The sequence below is a fragment of the Lagenorhynchus albirostris genome, chromosome 9, assembly GCF_949774975.1.
Source record: "Lagenorhynchus albirostris chromosome 9, mLagAlb1.1, whole genome shotgun sequence".
In the NCBI taxonomy this organism is placed as follows: Eukaryota; Metazoa; Chordata; class Mammalia; order Artiodactyla; family Delphinidae; genus Lagenorhynchus; species Lagenorhynchus albirostris.
This window is the reverse complement of record NC_083103.1, coordinates 60,971,508-60,997,184: the sequence shown is the minus strand read 5'-3', so window position 1 is coordinate 60,997,184 and position 25,677 is coordinate 60,971,508. Positions and strand designations below refer to the sequence as shown.

Genomic DNA, 25,677 nt, shown 5'->3' with positions numbered 1-25,677 from the left:
TGACCTACTTCACTCTGACAGACTCTAGGTCCATCCAACTCACTACAAAAAACTCAATTTCATTTCTTTTTATGGCTGAGTAATATTGCATTGTATATATGTGCCACATCTTCTTTATCCATTCATCTGTCAATGGACACCTAGGTTGCTTCCATGTCCTGTCTATTGTAAATAGAGCTGCAATGAACATTTTGGTACATGACTCTTTTTAATTTATGCCTTTCTCAGGGTATATGCCCAGTAGTGGGATTGCTCGGTCGTATGGTAGTTCTATTCTTAGTTTTTTAAGGAACCTCCATACTGTTGTCCACAGTGGCTGTATCAATTTACATTCCCACCAACAGTGCAAGAGGGTTCCCTTTTCTCCACACCCTCTCCAGCATTTATTGTTTCTAGATTTTTTGATGATGGCCATTCTGACTGGTGTGAGGTGATACCTCATTGTGGTTTTGGTTTGCATTTCTCTAATGATTAGTGATGTTGAGCATCCTTTCATGTGTTTGTTGGCAACCTGTATATCTTCTTTGAAGAAATGTCTATTTAGGTCTTCTGTGCATTTTTGCATTGGACTCTTTGATTCTTGACATTGAGCTGCATGAGCTGCTTATATATTTTGGATATTAATCCTTTGTCAGTTGCTTCATTGGCAAATATTTTCTCCCATTCTGAGGGCTGTCTTTCCATCTTGTTTCTGGTTTCCTTTGCTGTGCAAAAGCTTTTAAGTTTCATTAGGTCCCATTTGTTTATTTTTGTTTTTATTTCCATTTCTCTAGGAGGTGGGTCGAAAAGGATCTTGCTGTGATTTATGTCATAGAGTGTTCTGCCTATGTTTTCCTCTAAGAGTTTTATAGTGTCTGGCCTTACATTTAGGTCTTTAATCCATTTTGAGTTTATTTTTGTGTATGGTGTTAGGAATTGTTCTAATTTCATTCTTTTATATGCAGCTGTCCAGTTTTCCCAGCACCACTTATTGAAGAGGCTGTCTTTTCTCCATTGTATGTTCTTGCCTCCTTTATCAAAGATAAGGTGACCATATGTGCGTGGGTTTATCTCTGGGGTTTCCAACCTATTCCATTGATCTATATTTCTGTTTTTGTGCCAGTACCATACTGTCTTGATTACTGTAGCTTTGTAGTATAGTCTGCCATCAGGGAGCCTGATTCCTCCAACTCCGTTTTTCTTTCTCAAGATTGCTTTGGCCATTCGGGGTCTTTTGTGTTTCCATACAAATTGTGAAATGTTTTTTTCTAGTTCTGTGAAACATGCCATTGGTAGTTTGATAGGGATTGCATTGAATCTGTAGATTGCTTTGCGTAGTAGAGTCATTTTCACAATGTTGATTCTTCCAGTCCAAGAACATGGTATATCTCTCCGTCTGTTTGTATCATCTTTAATTTCTTTCATCAGTGTCCTATAGTTTTCTGCATACAGGTCTTTTGTCTCCTTAGGTAGGTTTATTCCTAGGTATTTTATTCTTTTTCTTGCAATGGTAAATGGGAGTGTTTCCTTAATTTCTCTTTCAGATTTTTCACCATTAGTTTATAGGAATGGAAGAGATTTCTGTGCATTAATTTTGTATCCTGCTACTTTACCAAATTCACTGATTGCCTCTAGTAGTTTTCTGATAGCATCTTTAGGATTCTCTATGTATAGTATCATGCCATCTGCAAACAATGACAGTTTTACTGCTTCTTTCCTGATTTGGATTCCTTTTATTTCTTTTTCTTCTCTGATTGCTGTGGCTAAAACTTCCAAAACTATGTTGAATAATAGTGGTGAAAGTGGGCAAGCTTGTCTTCTTCCTGATTTTAGAGGAAAAGACTTCAGTTTTTCACCATTGAGAATGATGTTGGCCGTGGGTTTGTCATATGTGGCCTTTATTATGTTGAGGTAAGTTCCCTCTGTGCCTACTTTCTGGAGGGTTTTTATCATAAATGGGTATTGAATTTTGTTGAAAGCTTTTTCTGCATCTATTGAGATGATCATATGATTTTTATCCTTCATTTTGTTAATATGGTGTATCACATTGATTGATTTGCATATACTGAAGAATCCTTGCGTTCCTGGGATAAACCCCACTTGATGGTGTATGATCCTTTTAATGTGCTGTTGGATTCTGTTTGCTAGTATTTTGTTGAGGATTTTTGCATCTATGTTCATCAGTGATATTGGCCTGTAGTTTTCTTTCTTTGTGACATCCTTGTCTGGTTTTGGTATCAGGGTGATGGTGGTCTTGTAGAATGAGTTTGAGAGTGTTCCTCCCTCTGCTATATTTTGGAAGAGTTTGAGAAGGATAGGTGTTAGCTCTTCTCTAAATGTTTGATAGAATTCGCCTGTGAAGCCATCTGGTCCTGGGCTTTTGTTTGTTGGAAGATTTTTAATCACAGTTTCAATTACAGTGTGTGTGATTGGTCTGTTTATATTTTCTATTTCTTCCTGGTTCAGTCTCAGAAGGTGATGGCTTTCTAAGAATTTGTCCATTTCTTCCAGGTTGTCCACTTTATTGGCATATAGTTGCTTGTAGTAATCTCTCATGATACTTTATATTTCTGAAGTGTCAGTTGTTTCTTCTCATTTTTCATTTCTAATTCTGTTTGTTTGAGTGTTCTCCCTTTTTTTCTTGATGAGTCTGGCTAGTGGTTTATCAATTTTGTTTATGTCTCAAAGAACCAGCTTTTAGTTTTATTGATGTTTGCTATGGTTTCCTTAATTTCTTTTTCATTTATTTCTGATCTGATCTTTATGATTTCTTTCCTTCTGCTAACTTTGGGGTTTTTTGTTCTTCTTTCTCTAATTGCTTTATGTGTAAAGTTAGGTTGTTTATTTGAGATGTTTCTTGTTTCTTAAGGTAGGATTGTATTGCTATAAACTTCCCTCTTAGAACTGCTTTTGCTGCATCCCATAGGTTTTGGGTCATCGTGTTTTCATTGTCATTTATTTCTAGGTATTTTTTGATTTCCTCTTTGATTTCTTTAGTGATCTCGGTTACTTAGCAGGGTACTGTTTAAGCTCCATGTGTTTGTGTTTTTTACAGTCTTTTTCCTCTAATTGATATCTAGTCTCATAGTGTTGTGGTGAGAAAAGATACTTGATACAATTACAATTTTCTTAAATTTACCAAGGCTTGATTTGTGACCCAAGATATGATCTATCCTGGAGAATGTTCCATGAGCACTTGAGAAGAAAGTGTATTCTGTTTTTTTCGGATGGAATGTCCTATAAACATCAGTTAAGTCCATCTTGTTGAATGTATCATTTAAAGCTTTTGTTTCCTTATTTATTTTCATTTTGGATGATCTGTCCATTGGTGAAAGTGGGGTGTTAAAGTCCCCTACTATTCTTGTGTTACTGTCAATTTCCCCTTTTATGTCTGTTAGCATTTGCCTTATGCATTGAGGTGCTCCTTTGTTGGGTGCATAAATATTTACCATTTTTATATCTTCTTCTTGGATTGATCCCTTGATCATTATGTAGTGTCCTTCTTTGTCTCTTGTAATAGTCTTTATTTTAAAGTCTATTTTATCTGATATGAGAATTGCTACTCCAGCTTTCTTTTGATTTCCATTTGCATCTAATATTTTCTTCCATCTCCTCACTTTCAGTATGTATGTGTTCCCGGGTCTGAGGAGGGTCTCTTGTAGACAGCATATATACGGGTCTTGTTCCTGTATCTATTCAGACAGTCTATGTCTTTGGTTGGAGCATTTAATCCATTTACATTTGAGGTAATTATTGATATGTATGTTCCTATTACCATTTTCTTAATTGTTTTGGATTTGTTTTTGTAGGTCTTTTCTTTCTCTTGTGTTTCTAGCCTAGAGAAGTTCCTTTAGCATTTGTTTTTAGGCTGATTTGGTGGTGCTGAATTCTTTTAACTTTTGCTTGTCTGTAAAGGTTTTAATTTCTCCATCAAATCTGAATGAGATCCTTGCTGGGTAGAGTAATCTTGGTTGTAGGCTTTCCCGTTTCGTCACTTTAAATATGTCCTGCCACTCCCTTCTGGCCTGCAGAGCTTCTCCTGAAAGATTGGCTGTTAACCTTATGGGGATTCCCTTGTATGTTATTTGTTGTTTCTCCCGTGCTGCTTTTAATATTTTTTCTTTGTATTTAATTTTTGATAATTTGATTAATATGTGTCTTGGCAAGTTTCTCCTTGGATTTATCCTGTACGGGACTCTCTGCACTTCCTGGACTTGATTGACTTTCCTTTCCCATGTTAGGGAAGTTTTCAACTATAATCTCTTCAAATATTGTCTCAGACCCTTTCTTTTTCTCTTCTTCTTCTGGGCCCCCTATAATTCTGAAGTTGGTGCATTTAATGTTGTCACAGAAGTCTCTGAGACTGTCCTCAATTCTTTTCATTCTTTTTTCTTTATTCTGCTCTGCAGTAGTTATTTCCACTATTTTTTCTTCCAGGTCACCTATCCATTCTTCTGCCTCAGTTATTCTGCTACTGATTCCTTCTAGAGAATTTTTAATTTCATTTATTGTGTTGTTCATTTTTTGTTTGCTCGTTAGTTCTTCTAGGTCCCTGTTCAACGTTTCTTGTATTTTCTCCGTTCTGTTTCCAAGATTTTACATCATCTTTACTATCATTATTCTGAATCCTTTTTCAGGTAGACTACCTATTTCCTCTTCATTTGTTTGGTTTGGTGGGTTTTTACCTTGCTTCTTCATCTGCTGCATATTTCTCTGTCTTCTCCTTTTGCTTAACTTACTGTGTTTGGGGTCTCCTTTTCACAGGCTGCAGGTTTGTAGTTCCTGTTGTTTTGGGTGTCTGCCTACAGTGGGTAAGGTTGGTTCAGTGGCTTTTGTAGGCTTCCTGATGGAGAGGACTGGTGCCTGTGTTCTGTGTTCTTGTCTTTCTGGTGGGCAGGGCTGAGTCTGGTGGTGTGTTTTGGGGTGTCTCGGAACTTATGATTTTAGGCAGCCTCTCTGCTAATGTGTGGGGTTGTGTTCCTGTCTTGCTAGTTGTTTGGCGTGATGTGTCCAGCACTGGAGCTTTCTGGCCATTGGGTGGAGCTGGGTCTTAGTGCTGAGACAGAGATCTCTGGGAGAGCTCTCCCTCATTGATATTATGTGGGGCTGGGAGGTCTCTGGTGTTCCAATGTCCTGAACTCAGCTTTCCCACCTCAGAGGCACAGGCCTGACACCCAGCCGGAGCACCAAGACCCTGTCAGCCCCACGGCTCAGAAGAAAATGGAGGAAAAAAGAAAAAAAACCTGATAAATAAATAAATAAATAATGAACATAAAAATTTTTTCTTAATTAGTAAAATAAAAATTATTTTAAAGTAATAATAAAAAGAAAAAAAAGAGAGCAACTAAACCAATAAAGAAATCCACCTATGATAACAAGTGCTAAAAACTATACGAAGATAAACATAAAAATCAGAAACAATCAGTCACAGACAGCAAACCGCAAATCTGCGGTTGCTCCCAAGGTCCACCGCCTCAATTTTGGGTTGATTTGTTGTCTGTTCAGGTATTCCACAGATGCAGGGTACATCAAGTTGATTGTGGGGATTTAGTCCTCTGTTCCTGAGACTGCTGGGAGAAATTTCCCTTTCTCTTCTTTGTTCACATAGCTCCTGGGGTTCAGCTTTGGTTTTGGCCCTGCCTCTTCGTGTAGGTCACCCTCAGGCATCTGTTCACGTGCAGACAGGGCAGTGTTAAAGCAGCAGCTGATTAGGGGGCTCTTGCTCATTCAGGCCGGGGGAAGGAGGAGTATGGTAGTTATAATTGGAATGCAGGGTGAGCCTGCGGCGGCAGAGGCTGGTGTGAGGTTGCAACAGGCTGAGGTGTCCGGTGTGTTCTCCCGGGGAAGTTGTCCCTTGATCACGGGACCCGGGCAATGGCGGGCTGCACAGGCCCCCTTTGGGATTTAGATAGTGACCTGTGCTCTCACACAGGGTTCTTGATGGCTGCAGCAGCAGCGTTAGCATTTCATGCCCGTCTCTGGGGTTCAAGCTGATAGACTCAGCTCATGCCTACTTCTGGAGCTCATTTAAGCAGTGCTCTTTCTTCTGTGGGCAGGCAGGGAAGGCATCCCCTCTCCTCGCGCACCCCGAAACAATGGTCTCTTGCCTCTTAGGCAGGTCCAGACTTTTTCCTGGACTCCCTACCGGCTAGCTGTGGTGCACTAGCGCCCTTCAGGCTGTGTTCACACAGCCAACCCCAGTCCTCTCCCTAGGGTCTCACCTCCAAACCTGGAGCCTCAGCTCCCAGCCCCCGCCTACCCCAGTGGGTGAGCAGACAAGCCTCTCAGGCTGTTGAGTGTTGATCGGCACTGATCCTCTGTGCAGGAATCTCACTGCTTTGCCCTCTGCACCCCTGTTGCTGAACTCTCCTCCGTGGCTCTGAAGCTTCCCCTGCACCAACACCCTGTCTCCGCCAGTGAAGGGGCTTCCTAGTCTGTGGACACTTTTCCTCCTTCACAGCTCCCTCCCAGAGGTGCAGGTCCCATCCCTATTCTTTTGTCTCTGTTTTTTCTTTTTTCTTTTGCCCTACCCATGTACATGGGGATTTTTCTAGCCTTTTGGGAAGTCTGAAGTCTTCTGCAAGCGTTCAGTAGGTGTTCTGTAGGAGTTGTTCCACACGTAGTTGTATTTTTGATGTATTTGTGGGGAGGAAGGTGATCTCCACGTTTTACTCCTCTGCCATCTTGAAGGTCCTCCCCCATTTTTTATTTTAAGACACTTGTCGCAGATACCTTTAAATATTGTTCACGTTCATCACTCTGCTTTATATGCTAAAACCATAAGATTCAGAGATAAGTCTTATTTACTATATCATAATCACTTATAATAAAGGGCAGAATTAGTACATTATCTGTCATATTCTATACTACTAAGGAATCAAATACATATAGTAAAATAGTAAATAGTAAATAGTAAATAGATCTGTACAGATCTTGCATGTGGCAACAGTGGGGCTGTGGCTCGAGTCCACTTCTATATTTTGTGTATTGGATATCACACTTCTGTGAGGTTTTAATATGTCTGTGTTTGGTACCTCTTTAAGGACTGTATGTTTCTTGAGAATAGGGATAATGTCGTAAAATCTTTATTTTCTCACTACCTGTCACATCACTTGGTACACTATGCATGCTCAATACTTGTTCATTGGGTGGAATTGTGTTTAGTCCTAAGAAGCCAACACTTTGATATTCATGTTTTAGCATTTGTTTTCATCTGTGATATGGGAATGTATAAAAATCATCTTACATTTTAGTATGCTGTTAATTTTAATGAAATTACAAATGTGGAAAAGAACAAAAGAAATCATTACTTAAGATTCCAATTAAAGAGCATTAAAACATGGACTAGTTCACATGTGTTATTCATGAAAAACCTCTTTTCAGGACGTAAAAGTAGGTCTCAAATCAAATTATATTATCACCCAGGCAGGTGGTACTATAGCACTGAAGGGAAAAAAAAGAAAATCAGGGAAATTAACCTAAACACTGTCAGAGAGAGAAAAATATATGAAAAATATTCAAAGTTTATGAAATTAGAACCTTAAATACCAAGTTTGAATTTGAGTAAGTTATGCTCTTGTTTTAACTTCCATATGAGGCCAGGAAGGCTACATGCCCAGAACTATGCAGGACAATGTGTGGCATCAATTTGATTTTCTAGCCACCATGGAAACCTACCAGCTGTCACTACATAACCATTAGGTTCAGAAAAATCAAGTATCTGAAGAAAAACATATTTCAAAATGGGGAAATTCCATCTACTTTAGTGACCCTCCATGTCTAAAATACTGCCAATCGTCTCACTTTTCCAGGTGGAGGGGAGACTGTCAGTGATGGTCAGAGCCAGATCTGAAATAATGAGAGCCCTCACCATGCCGCTGTACAGGCTCCAAACTATCAGGACCATAAAACATTACCAGGGTGCTTAAATATCACAGGAAGTATTACTGCTCAAGAAAAAAAAAAATATATATATATATATATAATTGGCAGTATTTTTCAGGAAGAGACTCCTTTGTGAATTAAAAGGCATATATTGTCAAACTAATTGGGAGTAGAGTGAGGCCACTGAGACAAGTTCAAACAATAGACTGTAAACCACGCCCCCCCAGCAGATGATGGGAGCCATTCACAACAGTTTTTCTTGGTTTTTCTGAATAATAATACACGAAATTATGGCTAGGAGGGAATTACTGTTCATGCCTTTTGTCTCCTTACCACTCAGTAAGCAACCATTCTTCTAAGCAAATGTGAACAAAAAATATTTAAAGACTGGTGAATTGGTGTACTCCTCTGAAAAGTTAACTAAATTTTCACAAATGTCACAGCGTACTCTTATATACCTCTGTTTAGAATGGAGGTATTCTTAGTTCTTTCTATTTCATTCTTTTCCCCCAAGGTCTTTGCCAAGGGACCTTGTAGGATTTCTTATCTTAGAGGTCCTTAGGCAGAACACAGATCATGCTCTCCTAGTGACGAAACAATAAACACTGGAACCTCTTAAATGTCTTTCCTAAATTCCCACTCTGGCTCTTATTATTCCATGTTTTAAATGCTCCTCAATTAAAGGTTGAAATATTACTTCACCTATGCTAAAATCCTTTCACTTCTTTATAATTTCACTAAATCCTGTTGTAGTCATGGAATATTTTCTTTTAAAGGTAAGGTTACATCCTAACCTGGATGTCATCTTCCCCTCTTACAAAGAGATCCTGGATACTACTGAATTAGGCAAACGACATAATTTTCTTGGGTTGAAAACTAAAGACCCATGGAGTAAATGTAAGCCATCAATGGTTCACCTAGCTGACTGGGGAACTTCTGAATACAGATTAGGTTGCGTATAAATAATGCTTCTAGGATCTAAAAGTCAACATATATGATCATACAAATGTTCAGCAAAGATTTTGGTAGTCCCCAGCTATGCAATGTGTGTCACTAAAATATTCTTGTCTTTTAAGCACTTCCTAACAGAATTTTCACCACTGATATTTATTATCAGAGGCTTGTTTTCTTCTCTTTGAAGTTGTCTTTTTCTCTGCAGTTTGCAACACTTTAATAACGTGAAGGGCTCCACTCTAGAGAAGCACTGAAGCAAAGAAGAGCTTCATGGAGCCATACAGCGAGAATTAAAACACATCACATTGACTCAGCCTTCCCCCTCTGCCTTCTCTCTGTCAACTAAAAAAAGTTATGAATAAAAAGGATTAATATGGAAACACACATATACAGGGAGTTTTGAGTTTCCTTTTGTACTTTTACGTGTGAAGAACAAAAATATGTCTATAAAGTTGCTAAAGCTTAGTTCTAACATCATCAAGTTCTCTTCTCTGAGTCATTAAGTTGCTGAAGCCCAGAAAATCAAATTTGGTTTAGGGCTGCTTGATAATATAGTAACACAGTAAAATGTGATTCCCCAATTAGCTCATGTAATTAGAAAATCAAAAACATGCTCTAAGTGGCTGGTGGACACACATAAGTAAAGTCTATTGTCATTCTTTATTATTTGCTGATGATAGTGTCATGCCTTCAATTAATGATACCATATACAAATTCCTTATGGAAGAGAACCCACAAGCGTCTGTGTTTATAAATCAGATAAATAATTTAATTACTTAGTTCAGTCATTCATTCATTCACTTTTTTTCCCCTCCATCATTTTTTTTTTGCCAGCCTCTATTAGGTAATGGGGCTATCTGATCCTTGCCTTCTATAGAGCTCTCAGTATGCAAGAACTATACTTAAATTCTTCTAAGGAAGGGACAGTAAACTGAAGGTAGAACATTACAAAAATTATGGCTTTTTGGTTGAAAATTAGATTTTTCTGGCTGATTTCTAAATGTGAATGATTTTGCCAAGACATATATAAGAAAAAAGAAACCGCCTATTCAAGAATTTTCTTGCTCAGAGGTTTTGTCTGGCTGAGAAGGGCTCTGTGATAGATAAAAGTGGGAATTGAATATTTGTTAGATTATTTTAAAGTAGCTCTTCATATATTCTGTATTCATGTCTGTTGAAATCTAAGGCATATGTTATATGTTGCCTGGCTATATTTAAAATGTTTCTCTCTGTAAGTTTAAATAAATTTAAGGGTTGGTTGGATGGTGAAAATGCTTTCTCACTAGGAATTTCAAAATGTCCTGGTTTGTTCTTTTCTCATTGCTGCTGAAGGCATGGTTACATGGTCCAGGGCTTCCCAACAAATATAACAAGAGGATACTGGGGATAAATTACCTGAGCTTGAACCAATAAAGAAAAGGCATTTCTTATCTGACATGGTCATTCTTAATGCTGTTTAACAGCCAGAAATGTCATATGGTTGTGCTGCCCTTGCCACTGATTTCTTAAGGTCATATTTTAGTGTCTATTGATGGAAAATTTTAAAGATATTAGGAAATTTCTTCCCCTTGTAACTGTAACATTGCCCCTAGTTGGTTTATTCTTTGTAAACTCAGAGTGCACATTTTGTATTGTTTCCTCTTCCCCAAACATCACAAAATTCTAAGGGATGCAGTAAGCATTTTTTTTCTAGAGTCTCACTCACATTTTAGAATAGCTTGGATTATATTTCATTTGGATGAAAACATACAATCACAAACGTCAATAAAGTGCAGTTTATTCATAGCCAGGATGAAATTTAACCCCCTAATGTTATTTAAAATGCAGCTCTCTCCTCCTCAAAATGTATTTAATATGTCTCTCTATTTTTTTTTCCTATTTACAGGTCAATGGAACAGAAATTGAATATGAGTTTGAAGAAATTACACTGGAGAGGGTAAGTAAAAAACCCAATAATCCAAAACCCTAATCTTGCATTCCACATTCTGCATCCTAATGGGTTGTCTTGTGAAAATGTGCGATTGTGTCTTATACCCTGGAAATTTCTAACAGCACTCACAATGAGAATATTAATGAAATGCTTGCAGTGGAGGGCATGGAGACAAGCAGACCGAATCACCAGAATGTTCAGTATGTAAACTACATTGCCAGGATTTGGAGAAATGAATAGGAAAGACAAATATTCAGTGAGCTTGTATGATACTCTTTTCCTGTTGTTTTCACTATACATGTTTTTCTGTACATTTTAAGATATATTATAAAATATTTTCATTTATGTGATATTAATACTATCTTCATAACTACCATTACCATGCATTTTTTAGCTTAAAAAAACAAGTGATGGATTTTAAAACCTCCCCCATAGAGAAAAACAGCAACCCTGCAGAGCTCTGCCAGTGTGTTGTTAAGACCTTGGCATGGGTTTGACAAATTAGGGAAATTCTGTGTACCATAACCCTAATATATAAAGATATTTTACAGAAGAACAAAAGAAAGGCCAAAGACCGCCTAGAAAAAAAAAAATGACTGAAAGGTATTAACAGGACATTCATCAAAAAAGAAAAGGCTCGTAACATCCAAAAACCTGCTCAACCTTATTATTAAACAAAGAAAACAATGGTACTAAACAGTTTTTGTCAACCCCATTGACAAAACATTTAAAAGAAATGTTAATGTTCACTGCCATTGAGTGGGCCTGGAATTGGAGTAGCCATGAAAGAGCAGTTTAGAAACATGGATCAAAAGCTTTAAAATGGACACTTTTTGACCCAAGAGTTATAGAAATACACAAGTCTACAAAGAATGTTCACATTGGTATTGTTTATAATAGTGAAGACTGAAAAAGCCAAGTATTTAATAATACATTATTATATGTCCACATAACAGAAAATTGAGTTATATTAATAGTATTTTAGAAAAATATTTAATTACAAGGATAGGCGGTCCAACCAGACACTATTATTAAATTAAAAATCAAGTTTAAAAATGACATTTAAATATAATCCAATAAACACAAATAAAGCTATATATGAATAATACACATTCACAACTATTTACATAAAGCCTGGAAGAATATACACCAAAATGTTAGAAGTGTTTAACTCTTCTTAAGGATTTTTGGGTAGTTTTTAGTTACTTCTTTTTGTTTATATTTATTTCCTACACTTTCCATAATAAACATGTAATACACATATATTAAAAAATAAAAATGTAAGTATTTTTCCTAAGCTATCATTCAAGCATGAAGTCAGACTCTAGATCTACATTTACATGTATTTTTCCTTTTCAATTTACTGATAATTCACTTTCCTGAGTCAGGGAATTTCTCACTTCCAGCGTAAATTTTATTGAGTGGCTTTAAAAGGAAATTTACATTAAAAGTTAAGAGTTTGACAGATGGGTTCTTTAAAACTTCCATTATGAACTTTGATAAAATTTTAAAGGCAGGTTAAATGGAGAAAAGTGAGGTTTGTGGAAAATTAGCTTCACTGAGAAAAGAGAAGACATGTCTCCTTCTAAATTACTAATCTTCTCTCTGGAATTAGCTACATAACTTGTGGGATGCAGTGCAAAATGAAAACGTGAGGCCCTTGTTTAAAAACTAGTAAGAAATAAAAGATGGCAACAGCAGGAGCCTTCCAAATGTAAGACCTTGTTCAACTACACAGATCTCATTCTTATGGGGCCAACCTCTCTGTCTCTGAACTAAAACGCCATTTAGTTACCCTGGCTTTACAGGTCAGAAATAGTTAGAAGCTAACATAGGTGTGAGGTAGAACATTCTCTAGGAGTCAGACAATTGTGGGTTCTAGTATGTGTTCTGATGCTTCCTTGCTTCATGAGACAGCTTGCCATCTCACTGCCTTTACTTCCTGCCCTAGGGTTCCTGATCACACTCTGAACCTTGTGGTGCCCATTAGCTGTACCCCCTCCAGGACCTCTGTGTCAAGCATCATCTTCTCAGAACACCACCTCCTCTCTGCCCTTAACATTTATTCTACTGCCCCCACTCCAAAAATTCTTCACCCCCATTGGGACCTCGAATTATTGATTTCACCATTTACCTCCTGTTTTCACCCTTCTTTATGCCCTCCCCTTCCTCCTCCCCTATAGCATATGTTTCCTGGTCCCATCACTCTAATTCTCCTCGCACGCTCAACATTTTTTTTTTCCTCTCTCTTTTTTCGTGTTCATCCAGCAAACTCTCAGCCCTTGTTAATCTACCCTGGTTAGACCTACACCTTCCTACTTACTCCATGCCAGCACCTGTGTAACTGAACATAGCTAGAGAAGCACCTAGTCATCTCACTTTAAATTTATAGCCATTGGTTTCAAATGAACGCTCAAAACACCCAAGCAATTCTTATACATTTCTTTAGAAGAATCACTTTCTCTTTCTCTGGGACAAAAGTTTCATATCTCATTTGCTTCCCTCAAATCTCAAACACTCCCTCCCTCATCCTCACTCTTAATTATTGATCTCTCTTCATATGGCCTTGAGAAAATCCAAGCGATCAAATGAACACCACACTAGTTTCCTACCACCAGGTCCACTAGTATGCTCTCCCCGTTACGATGAAAGAATTTTCCCTGCTGCTTTCCAAGGCCAGCTCTTCACCTGTGACCTGGTCTCCATAACCTCTTATCCATTTAAGGACTTTACTTCTGGAGTTTTCTCCTCTCTCTCCTGCAATATCAGTTTCTCTCTTCCTTTTTCCCAGATAAATTTAATTTAGACATGATGTAATATCTCTTATCTTAAAGAAAAAGTATGTCCCTGGACCCAATGTTCCCCACCCCCATTATTGCCTCATTACTCTATTTTGCTTAACCAAAAATCTAGGGAAATTGTCTATTTGCCTCAACTCCACTTTAGTACCTCCTTTTCTTATTTTAACCTATTTCATGTTTTCATCCTCACAGTAGTCCTAAAACAGTCCCTATCAAAGTCACAGCAGGTTCCGTCTTGCTAAATACAAGCATCAGTTCTCAGTCCTAACTGACTTCTCAGTAGCATTTGATGCAGCTGTCATTGCCTCCGTCCTCAAAGATGTTAATTTCTTAGCTTTCAGAACAAAACACTCTCCTGTTTATTTACCATGTCTTCAGTGCCCTTTCTCAGTCTCCTCACCAGCTCTTCCTCTAATCGTTGGAACACTCCAGAAACCCAGTGCACAGACCTCTTCGTAATCTCTCCTCATTCCCTTGGTGATTTCGTCCAGACCCATGGCTTTAAATACCAACTATCAACTTCAGATTCCCAAATCTGAAGTCATGACCTCTTTCTCACATTCCAAATGTGTACAGCTAGCTGTCCAGCTGGCATCCCTCCTGAACATTAAGAAGATCTTCTAAACTTGATATATTCCTAACAGAATTCATGATTTCCCTGCACTCACTATCCTTAGGGCCAAAACTGCTTCTACCCTAATATTCATCATCTTAACTAATTGACTCTATTATTTTCCTTGTAATTCAGGCCCCCCAAAACAATAATAATATCTAAGAGTCTTGTATAATTACTCTTTTCCCTCCGTATCCAGAACAAGTCCTACTGGTGCTACCGTAAAAATATATTTCAAAATCAGTTGCATCTTACCACCTGCTCTGCTGAATCCTGGTCCAAGTCAATATCATCCCATGCCTGAACCACTGCAATAACCTCTACTTTTGCCCATTCTTCTCCACAAAGTAGCCAGAGTAACCTTTTTCAAAATATAAACCAGATCCTACCACTTTTCATTCCTAAAACCCTCCAAGAGGTGATAATTACACTCGTTATCATCACCTGCAAGGCTTTATACAATCTGACCTCTGCTTCTGTCTCCAATATTATGCCCTAACCATCGACATCTAGAACATTTCACTTCAGCCATACTGACTTTCTCATCAGTCCTCAAATGCCAAGCTTTTCTCAACTCGAGGCCTTTATATATGGTATTCTATATGCCTGGGAAAGTCTCCTGTCAGCTCTTTATAAGGTTTGCTCATTTCATCGTTTAAATGTCAACTCAAATGTCTCCTTCTCAGAAAAAATGTTTCCTCTGTACCCCATTTAAAGTAGTGCCAGCTTCCCTATCACACTTTTTTCCTTTTCATAGCTTTATTCTTTTATAATTATACTTACTAATATCTGAAATTTATAGTACTTATTATTGTCTACTTTGTTAACATCTATGCCCCCCCCTAAATGTATACTATATATAAATATATAGTCAACTCTGTATCCAATTTGCCTAGAACAGTATCTGGAACGTAGTATGCATTCGGTGACTATTTGGTGGATGATTGGATTATGCCTGTGCTCTGCCTCTAAGTACAGTGAAGTAGAGACACATGGCCTATGTTTGACTCCTGTCTCTATCACTTGCTGGTCAAGTTACTGTGAGATGAATCCTTAACCTTTCTGTGCCTCAGTTTCTACATCTGAAAATGAGGCTAAGGTATTTGTAATCACCTCCCAGGACTCTTGTGAGTATTCCATGCGTTACGATAAAGGTTTAGAATAGCATGCATCATAATTATTCTTAACATTTCCGTTATGCTAATGTGGTAGTTCTCACAAGTGTTATTTATCAGGATCAATGTGGAGTTTAAAACCTAGCTTCCCAGTGTCAGTGAACAATTTACATTAATCTAACAAGAACTCCTTTCATACCAGCTTTCCCTTTTTTTTTCCTTTTTTCTTCCCCAGTTACTTGGTTAGATGTCAGACATCCAATGATGAAGTTATGGTCTTTGCTATATGTGTTTGCAGCTTACACGTTTTCTACATTCCATCTCCATAACATTTAATTTAGTAATAAACTAACCCCCTTTAGTAACATCCCTGTGAGGTGGATATTGCTAACTTCATTTAACACATTAGGACACTCATAATTTAAATGAGTTTAAATTAAACTCAGAAATTAACTCACTTGTCAAAAGTCCCAATCTTAGTAAAAATGGAAGTAGGATTCAGCCCCATACCCAACAGACATGAAAACCTAAGCTCATTGCCACTAAGTTAAACTGCACCAAATTAAGCTCAAGTGTTTTTTCTCCAAGAAACTTTTCTTGACTTCCCCTCTTAGGAAAGGTGCCCCTTCATAAATTAACACAAGGAGAGAATTTCTCACACTAAGTGATGAATAAAATGTCTTTCCACTGATCTGTGAGTTCTCTGATGGAAGGAATTTTATTCTAGTGTTCTTTATATTACTATGATGATATAAAAAGAAAAGGGAAAGCCACTGGACAATTTGAGGACAAGCTGATGACTCCTCTCCTAGAGCATCACTGGTCAATGCATTGACCACTTGCCACACATGGTGAATCCCACACATGTCCTCTGTACGTTTAGGTGTTGAACACTTTCTGAACAAGGGCATTGGGCACAGTCCTTGTTTCATAAAATTTCACCACCTGGGGGAGGACACAGAGAAGTAACTAGGCAGAAACCATAAAGAAGAACAGAATGCTGTGGCTACCTGGCCCAGAATGGAGTACGCCCCTGAGGCATTATACCTGAGCTTGGGTTAAGAAAGGTGAGAGGAAGCTAGCCATGGAGAAGGGAGTAGAAGAAGAGGGCCTCTCAGGAAACGGCAAGTGCAAATGTTCAAGGGTCCATGGAAGAGTAACATGCTGAAGGAACTGCAAGTAGTTCAAGATGACTGACTGCATTTCAAGGTATGAAGTAGGACTCGGAGAGAGACCAGGCTGGAGAGATGGAGAGGACTTAGAATATAGATGCCTTGGATAACATTTAAACTTAAATTTTAAATTTTATCTTGAAGGCAGTAGAGAGCCTTTGGAGAATTTTAAGCAGAAAAAGTGACATAATCATACTTGTGGTTTCAAAAGTGTTAGCTGCAATATTGGGTGTACATTTCATGGGATTCAGGAGATGATGCAGGTATGCCATTTAAGACATATAATTAATGGCTAAATTCTGTCAATGGTGGTGAAAGAGGAGATGATTCAAAATATGTTAAGAATGTTAGAAGAACAGATTCTGATGTTTTGTAGGATGGGAAAATGCTAGAGAGAGCAAGGAACTCAAAGATGCCTAGACAGTAATCCAAGAAATTCATTAACACAATCTGGGCCTCTCAGCGATGGACACCTGTGATATTTCAAGCCTTTCTGACACCCTCAGCTCTTGTGACATTAATAAAGGTAGCTGAGTATAAAGTTCATGCCTCTGAGTGACTTATCCATTATCCATATATGAAGTTAATAGGTTACGTACCCCTAACATGATTTGTATCAAGAGAAGCTAGTTGACCCAGCATGGATAATAGATTCATCATGCCTTCATAACCCTGACCAGCATGCATGTCTACAATTTAGCAGAGATGTTGAAGTGACTATCTGACCATCTGCCAACCCCTACCCCCAGCCTCTAAAAAAAAAAGAACATTTGCAGTGCTTTCCTGACAGCTGCACAATTTATGACCATGTGACACTATACGAATGTTCTGTCTGACAAGTCAGGGATATTCTTTTGCAATTTAAAAAAAAATCAAAGAGCTGAGCCATCTTCCCAAATATAAATCATTGACTTTTGTTACTTATTATTTGACCCGTGATAAAATAAACAGATTTATAGGGTAGAGAAAAGTGACTGATTTATTGCACCCTGCAAATTCCTACAGGTGAACCGAGTTTGGGGTATAAGGTGGGTAATATGGGAATTTTTTAAACAGTATTTGTGAACCGCAGGTAAGAAGTGACCCATTAAAGTTGTCTACTGATGGACTTTCCAGACTCATCCAGGTATCAAATTGGTTAGAAATTCATTGGATGTCTGAATCACTTAGGGCAAATTTATTTATCTCACACTATTGAGTTTTCATGAAGATGAAAATTCCTAAATTCAAATGGAATTAAGGGTCTGTTGCTTCAAGCAATGTAGAGGCTTTAGGGTTTCTAAATGTCTGGTTTTTTTCTGGGTCTCTTTAGCGATTTCAAATTAGTAGTAACAGGAACAACAAGCCAGAGTCCTGAAGATATTTGAGGGGGTTTCATATAGTCAGCTAGAGCACAGTCTTGTTCTATTTTAGTTAAATAATTTTTAATGCTAGATAATTTTCTTAAATTTTATGTATTTCCAATTATCAGTGTATATTTTAGTGTGTTTGAAATATATGCACACATATGTCTATTTAAGGACATAGATACCATCCAAACCTAAGTGTGTATTTAGATATAAAAACATTTAATATGTATGAATTTTGATCAAAGTTCTATTGGCTTTGTGGAAGGTATTGCAAGATTTGTAGAACAAAAGTAGATTCACATAAGCAGTAAAAAGAAGCACAGTGTTTGAACTCAGACCTTATTTTGAATCCAGAATCAGACACTTTCTATGTGATCTTGAACAAGTGACAGCCTGTGAAGCCTCAGTTTTCTTCATGATGAATGCAACACTGATATCTATTTTATTACAGCATTGCTGTGAAAAATAGAAACAACATATGTAAAATGCCTAAAATAGTTCATAGAACGGCATAGATTCTCAGTATTATTAGTTTTTATAAAGTGAATACTCACACCTTTATCTAAGCCTCATTATTTTTAAAGATGTCACTGTTGGTATAACTTCAGGCTATGATTCTAGGGCTAAGTCAAGTGGCAAATGTATGCTTTTCTTTCGTGTGGACGTGTGTGTGTGTGTGTGTGTGTGTGTGTGTGTGTGTGTGTGTGTGTGTGTGAGAGAGAGAGAGAGAGAGAGACTGTATTTATGGTAAATGATAAGCTTCTTAAGTAATCTCCAAAATGTATGTGTGCCCAATTATCAATGTGTTTTTTAAGCATGTTAAGTATATAAAAGGAGTCTGCCCTGAGTTTGCAGCCATAGCTTCCTCTAGAATAACTCCACACTATTCGTAGCTCTAGCTTCCCTTCTTTGTTAGCTCACAAAAATTTAGTTCCCAGCTAGACAAGCAGTCACAGTGTTTTCTTTTGTTTTCAATAGCTTCAGGCTATGATATTTGCTTCAGATGCTCTAATACCTCCTTAAAATATTTTGTAGAGATATAGTGAGCCACTCTTCTTTTTGTTTGCACAGTACAACTTGCAAGAAGAACATCCTCCTTTGGGGGAACTGCTCCTTGCCCCGTTCCAACCACATCATTCCGGGACCACCTGCCAGTTACAGTACCCATGGTCATACAGTTGATTGGTCTAGTGCTACTTATTGGAATTACCAGGCAAGCTAGTAAAAACTTAATAGAGATACCTGAGCCGTGCCCTAGACTACATAAATCAGAGCCTCAGGAGTGTGGAACATGAGAAATCTTGACTTTTAAAACTTTTCTTAGGGATTTGATGTACAGTTTACAGACTGATACCTGAGCCAAACTGAGCCAATAAGAGTGCTCCTCAGGATTTTTCACCCTGGAGTTTGGGGGATGAGAGGTGCTGCATTCCACCTGGGCAGTATAGCTGTGAGATGTGAGGTGTAAGAGTGGCTGCCGTATGAATTTCCTGCCTCGTGGAGTAAGCTCATCTGAGAAAATGAGGCTTCCTGCTGAGAGAGCCAGAGACAGAAGATAACAAAGAGGGAGAGAAAGAGAGAGAAAGAACTGGCAGCATCCAGTTTCTACGTTATATCTGTCCTAAAGACCCAACCAGACAGCCACTCTGTTTCCAGTGGCAAGATGAGCCCTTCTCTTAAATTCTTCTTAGCCAGACTAGTTCAAATCCATCAACCATAACTTGCCAACAAGTGGACTTATACAAATGTATCTTGGTGTTGTATTTTAGTTATCACTGTGTGGAAGTTGTTGAATAGGTCCTGCCCTAGGCTCATGCTGCCATAGCCTGTCCTCAAAATAAATGTCACCTTGCTTAGATGTATCTTCTCTAAATTCTAATTGGGCCTCTTACCACTGAGGTAAGTTCATAAAGCAAAGCTCTCCGGTAGAGAATGTTTTTGGCAGGTTGCAATAAACCTTAATACCCCAAAGCTTACACATACCATCCCCTTTAATGTAACCCATTACTGTGTTTCAACTCCCAGAATTAAAGAACAATTTTTAAAAAGTGGCAAGTAAAGAGAATGCCTAGTGACAGGTCTATGAACTTAGGTCTCTACTGTCTAGAAACTTTTCTGGTTTGGAAACTAGCAAGTTTGCAGTGTTAACCATTGGCCTCAGATTTCAGAAAAAAAATTGACTGTTAGAAATATGATTTACAGACATTTGGGTGGGTCATTAATCTAACTTTTCTTTAGATGTAAGCATCAAAGTCTCAGGATTGAAGATCACCTGGTAAACATACTTCAAAGGTCTGATATAGATGAATTGGCACAAAATGCATTTAGCTGAAATTCAGCTGCTGTCTCCAGCCTTCTCCATTTTCTTTATACCTCCCAACTGATTTATCTCCCTTCTTTCACCCCACACACTGTCACCAGAGTATTAACAAGTGCTCTCTCCAGTTCCTTAGTCTGAGCCGTAGTGCCCTCACATCATCTAAACTGACCAGTATATTTTCTTCTGCAAGCCACTTGTTGTACTATCACCCCTATCTTTTTTCAACATGGCTCTTGATTATTACAAGCACATCTGATGCTAGTATAATGGTACTTCTAAAACTAACAGCTTTAAGATGAAATCTACAATGGAAAGACTTGCACGGAAATGGCAAAGCTCCATTGTTCCCAATTGAGTTTTCTAATCAGAGTAGATCTATTTTCCTGACTTGTATCAACGAGGTGTGGATAGTTAAGGAGGTTTGGCAAGGAAAGCTCTAACTCAGGGATGCCCTGAGACTTCAGAATCCTGATGGAGGTACTAGATCCTGAGACTACTGGAAAGCAAAGACCCAAGAGGCAGTACAGGACGGGGGCCCAGCAATCACACCTGAGTCACTAAACACTAGATCTTGAGAGCCGAAAAGCTGGGGATTTTATTACTTGCAACTGAACAAACTCTGAGTGATCTAGCTCTATTTTTCTGTAGGTCAACTATCAGGCTAGTAGCAAATATAAACTGAGTCACTCTTAGTGCTTTTTTTCTCAAACACTTCAACCCCTTCCGGAATTATCCCATAGTTCTATGGCCTTATACAGTGACAAGACAAGCTACACATTGTTTGGCCATGTTTCCTCAGAGGTGACTGCTGCAACACCCATAGTTCCTGTCTGAGTTGTCCCTTTCAGTCTGTCAGTTTCTGCTACACCTTTCCAGTATAGTAGACATTTGTCAGTTATCTACCCATTTCATTCTTTTCACCCCTTCCCTTTTGCTAACTGTGCCCGGATTTTAGTTCAGATGTCTGCCTTCTCCCACACAACCCATGCACTGTGATGGAAGCTAAAGTGACTCTGAACTCAAGGGGTAGGTCCTTATTGATTTAAGCCAGTGAGCACTGATAGAGGCCCTTAGCCTCCATCAGTGGTGACTGTGCAACCTAATCCAGTACAATCACAGTGAATTCTGTGACTCTTGCTTAGAATTCTGAGACAGAAACCCACTCTTCTCCACGGTCATGAAGTGATGGAGCCTATAGCTCAGGTAGTAGCTTGGAGCCATTTTATGACCAGAAGAGGATTCCAGCTTTAGAATGAAGTACCATTTTAGATGGCAGAGTAGGTAAACGGGGTAGAAAACAGTCTTGGTGACATCTTGAGACCATGAAGCAAACCATCTCTGAAGCACTCCTTCTGAATTTTTGTTAATCTCCTTTATTGTGTTAGCCAGTTTAAATTGTGAGTCTTGTTACTCGCAACTAAACAAATCCTGAATTATATAAATGGGTCATGAGACTCTTTAGCAAACTGTTTAGGGCCCCATCTTCTTAGACATGCCTCAAAATCATTTATCTTTGAAAATGATTCTTTCTCCCTTCTTATTCCAGTTCAGTGAATCTGTCCCCACCCTGCCCCCCTCCCCATTGGGGAAGCCTCACGCTAATTCCCTCTGCAGAGGACTCCTCTCCCCCCTTTTACTTCCTCCAAAAACCCTTTAATTTCTTCAAAGGGCTTAGGTTTTTGGAAACAAAAGCAGGGAGATCTTTGCAGGCTGCTTCTGATGTCAACTCCCTCTTACCTCCCCCTACAATGAATAACTGCTGTAATGGGGAGAAAGGAAAAGGAAAAATACAGGGAGAAGAAAAAAACACTAGTATCTCAAAATAGAGATACATAGTAGGAAAACTGAAAGTTATTTCAAGCATTTGAGAAATGATTAGAACTAGTTGATTTAAAAGCTTATATTTTATCTACTTAGCTTGATGCATTTTTATACTTTCAAATCATCTATCCTTTGGAGAAACAAGATGTACATAATATGAAAATTTTCATAGACACCAGAACCTCCAAGATGTATTACCTAGTTTTATAGTTTAAAAATGTTTGGTGTGTATAGACTCAGCATAAATTAAACACAGCACATTTAGTCATTGAGAAGAATGTCACCTTGCATTTAATTCAGGATCACCAACTAGGTTCTATTCCTATTATTGCTCTTCACACCCTTACTACTTTTGCCTGAGAAGCTCTTACTCAAAACCCAGCTTATGTGTTACCTCCTCTGAAAAGTGTTGTCAAGTTCCCCAGTCAGAGTTAGCTTATCCATCCTTTTCATCACCTCAGGGCTTTCTCATCGTCCCCTGTGTTCATATCCTGTCTACCTTTTATATAAATTTTGAGGCCCTTAGAAGCTAAAATCCTTTTAATTTGGCATTTTACATCTGGCTGTTTTTAATCACTGGAATAACAAAGTATATCACTAACAGAATCACTAGAAGAATATTTAAGTCTTTTGACAAGATGTAGAGATTTGATTCTCATCCTGATTGTGTGTGTGTACACACATACCTATATATATATATACACACAGGCACATACATGTATAAATTTTATGTACATTTTGTGATATATACATTTCTTTCACGTATTTGTATTTACATGTGTTTGTAGATGGATGAATGGATAGACAGATAGACAGATAGACAGATAGGATCTTCTTTTAAGCCAGAGCCGATGTTCATGCTCTTACTAATGCTGGCGCCACACTAAGTGTATCAACATCTTGTATTGAAATTTTAGCTTTGTATGTTACTTACTCTTCTTTGGTTATCTCAAATCTTAGCAATTAGTCTATTACGTAAGTTGTAGGGCCTCTCTTTTACAGAGAAGCAAACTGTAGGTCAACGAAGTTAAGGCATGTGTCCATGGTCACAAAGCTAGTATACGGCAGAGCTGGTTGATTGGTCTTCAGTCACTATGAGGTGCCATTAGTAAGCATGAAAAATATGGAAGACTTTTTGGAGTAAAATATTCTCAGACCAGCCATGATATATTCAGATTACCTTTAAGGTTTATACATTTATCAAAAGGAAACACTAAGCCGAATGGCAAAATGGCTTAGGCTAGCATCGGAAGGCTGAAAGCAGCTTCTAGCAAAAGACAAAGACAGTACTAGGTGGATGGAGATGCCTTTATTTCTCTGTAGGATTATTTCTTAATGTTGGAGAAATAAGCCACACCTATCTCCCCCGATTTACTTAAACTTGTACTCAAAGCTCAGTAATGCTACCCTAACTTGGGAAAAACAGCAACAAAAATAATACCACCTCTTGCAAATTTAGCACTCTTCTGCTTCAAGAAATCCAATTCAAGCAGCGTTCCAATTGTGCTTTTAAAACTTTCCTCTTGAAAATATATCCTGGTTTTACGAAGCTAAAATTGGTGAGGTTGGTAGTTCTACTATGCATACAGTATTATTATTTCATGCAATTGATATACACATTCTGATACATCTCATACTTTAAGATTACTTCATTATTTCCAATGTTTTTTTCAGATATGTCTTTTCATCCTTCAAACTACCCTGTGAATTAGGAAAAGAAAACTTGCCGCTCCTCATTTTGCAAATGAGGATGCGAAGGCTCAGAAAATGTTGGCATAGGTTTCCCAAGGTCACTCAATACAGAGCAAAGGCTGGTCTAAATCACATCTTTAACTTCCAGCCTTGCTCTTTTGTCTCCATCTCTTGCTGTTTGGGTTTTGTTTTAACAGCAAACAAATCCAAATAATTGGCATATTCAGGTAGAACAGACTAAAAATATCAAATTGTGGTCATTAATTTCTGAAACTAAGAGATCAGAAGAAAAGTTTCTCTCGTGTCAAATTGGATTTTAAATCACCCCAAATCACTTAAACTTGCTTTTCTTAAAGCAACTATCATAAATGTTTAGACTGATGAGAAGCACTTCCGAATACCAAGTTTTTATCTTCCACTGCCAGTAAGTAGGAAAAACCCTTTAACCCTCTAAAGTTTGAACATCACTGTTTAATATTTCTTATATTGATTTGAATTCTCTTTTAGTAATTTCTTCCAAACTATTTTAACAACATAACAAAGTATTTCAAATGTGGGCTTTACGGCCGTTTAGCCTAAGATCAAACTGTGGCTTTACCACTTACCAACTTTGTGAATGGGACCAAGTCACTGAGCCTGTCTGTACCTCAGTATACTCATCTGTAAAATAGGGATGATAATGATACCTCTCTCATAGGGTTGTTGTGAAGACTAAATGTGTTCATAAATATAAAATGAGGTACTTAAAACAGTGCCTGGCCCTAATACATACTATATAAGAGCTAGTTATTATTATTATTACTGGTCTAGTTCTCTTCGTGTGAGAGGCCTTGAATTTTAACAAAAAAGAAATCAACATCTACTTCGTCCCTGGACTCTTTCTTCTGCAGAATCACCACTACTCCCCTATTTCTTTAATTATTTCCTCCACAGTCTTCTTCCTCTGCCAATGCTCCTGATTATTACCTTCCTTCCTAAAATTTTCTTTCTTTCTACAGATATGCATCGATTGTGATGCCTGGAATTCATGCTTTGTTCACTCAACAAGCATTAATTGAGCATCTCTTCTGTGACAGGTGTATTAGAGGCTGTGAATAAGTGAGAGGTGAGATAGTCTCTGCCCTCAGAGAGCTTAAGAGGCAGTAATGGAGACAGACAGGTGAATGAGAGTCATTACTTCAGGGAGATCTATTTACTACTGTGGAGTGTTGACCAGGCTTGTCATCTTCTTGTTTTATACAACTATCTATGACGTAAGCCTGAAAAAAAGAAAAGTGCTTTTCATACTTTCCTGTGGTAAAATGAAAACCCAGGCCTTTGCACTGACTGCTTATTACAGTGAGTGTTTCTTAGTTCGTGGTATGTTTCTCTGTGTCTGCGTTCAACGATAAAATATACAAGTGACAAAGTATTTTGTGAGGGCTGTTTATTACTGCTTCAAAATTTAACTCATGTCAGTGTTATTTAACCACCTTCTCTGCAAACATGTTACTTTAGGGACACGCTGTTTTCAGCCTGGGCTGTTCCAACTGAAATTGCAACACATGCTTTTCAGAGCAGTCTATCATTTTGGCAGTGCCTACAAGGCTGCCCTTAGGTGAATGGACCGACTCCTGTGCCAACACTTGAGGATATAATTGAAACTCAGTACACTGCTTTGCGTGGACCACCTGTGCATCACTCAGATGTGGCTATTCTTCTGAATAAGCAGGGGATTTCCTTTTCAAATATATAGGAAAATATTCTGGAAATCTGAGCTATGTGATTCAATTTATTTGTGTTACTTTATGTAATCTTACTTGCAGCAACTCTATGAAGTAATTATCATCATACTATCTTGCAAACTGAGGCACTGAGTGATAGATTGATGTGTCCAAGGTTGCACAGCTCAAAAGGGGATACAGCAGAAATCTGAACTGAGATGGGTTCAATGCTAAAGTTTCCCAAAGAACCTCTTGCTCTATAATTTCAGTGTCTCTCCACCCATGATCCAGGCTGCCTGTGCTGTTGTTTCACATGGCATGGTGATTGTCCCTTTGGAAAGCTT

General features: G+C 38.1%; 1 protein-coding gene across 1 annotated transcript in view; it reads left to right on the top strand.

Annotated features, from left to right (window-relative positions):
• The window catches only part of DLG2 (discs large MAGUK scaffold protein 2), an 812,204-nt gene that overhangs the window by 123,437 nt on the left and 663,090 nt on the right, over positions 1-25,677 (top strand). Inside the window, exon 3 of the mRNA XM_060157866.1 lies at positions 10,703-10,753. Coding sequence (XP_060013849.1) covers positions 10,703-10,753 — 51 coding nt within the window. The remainder of the gene's footprint in view (positions 1-10,702; positions 10,754-25,677) is intronic.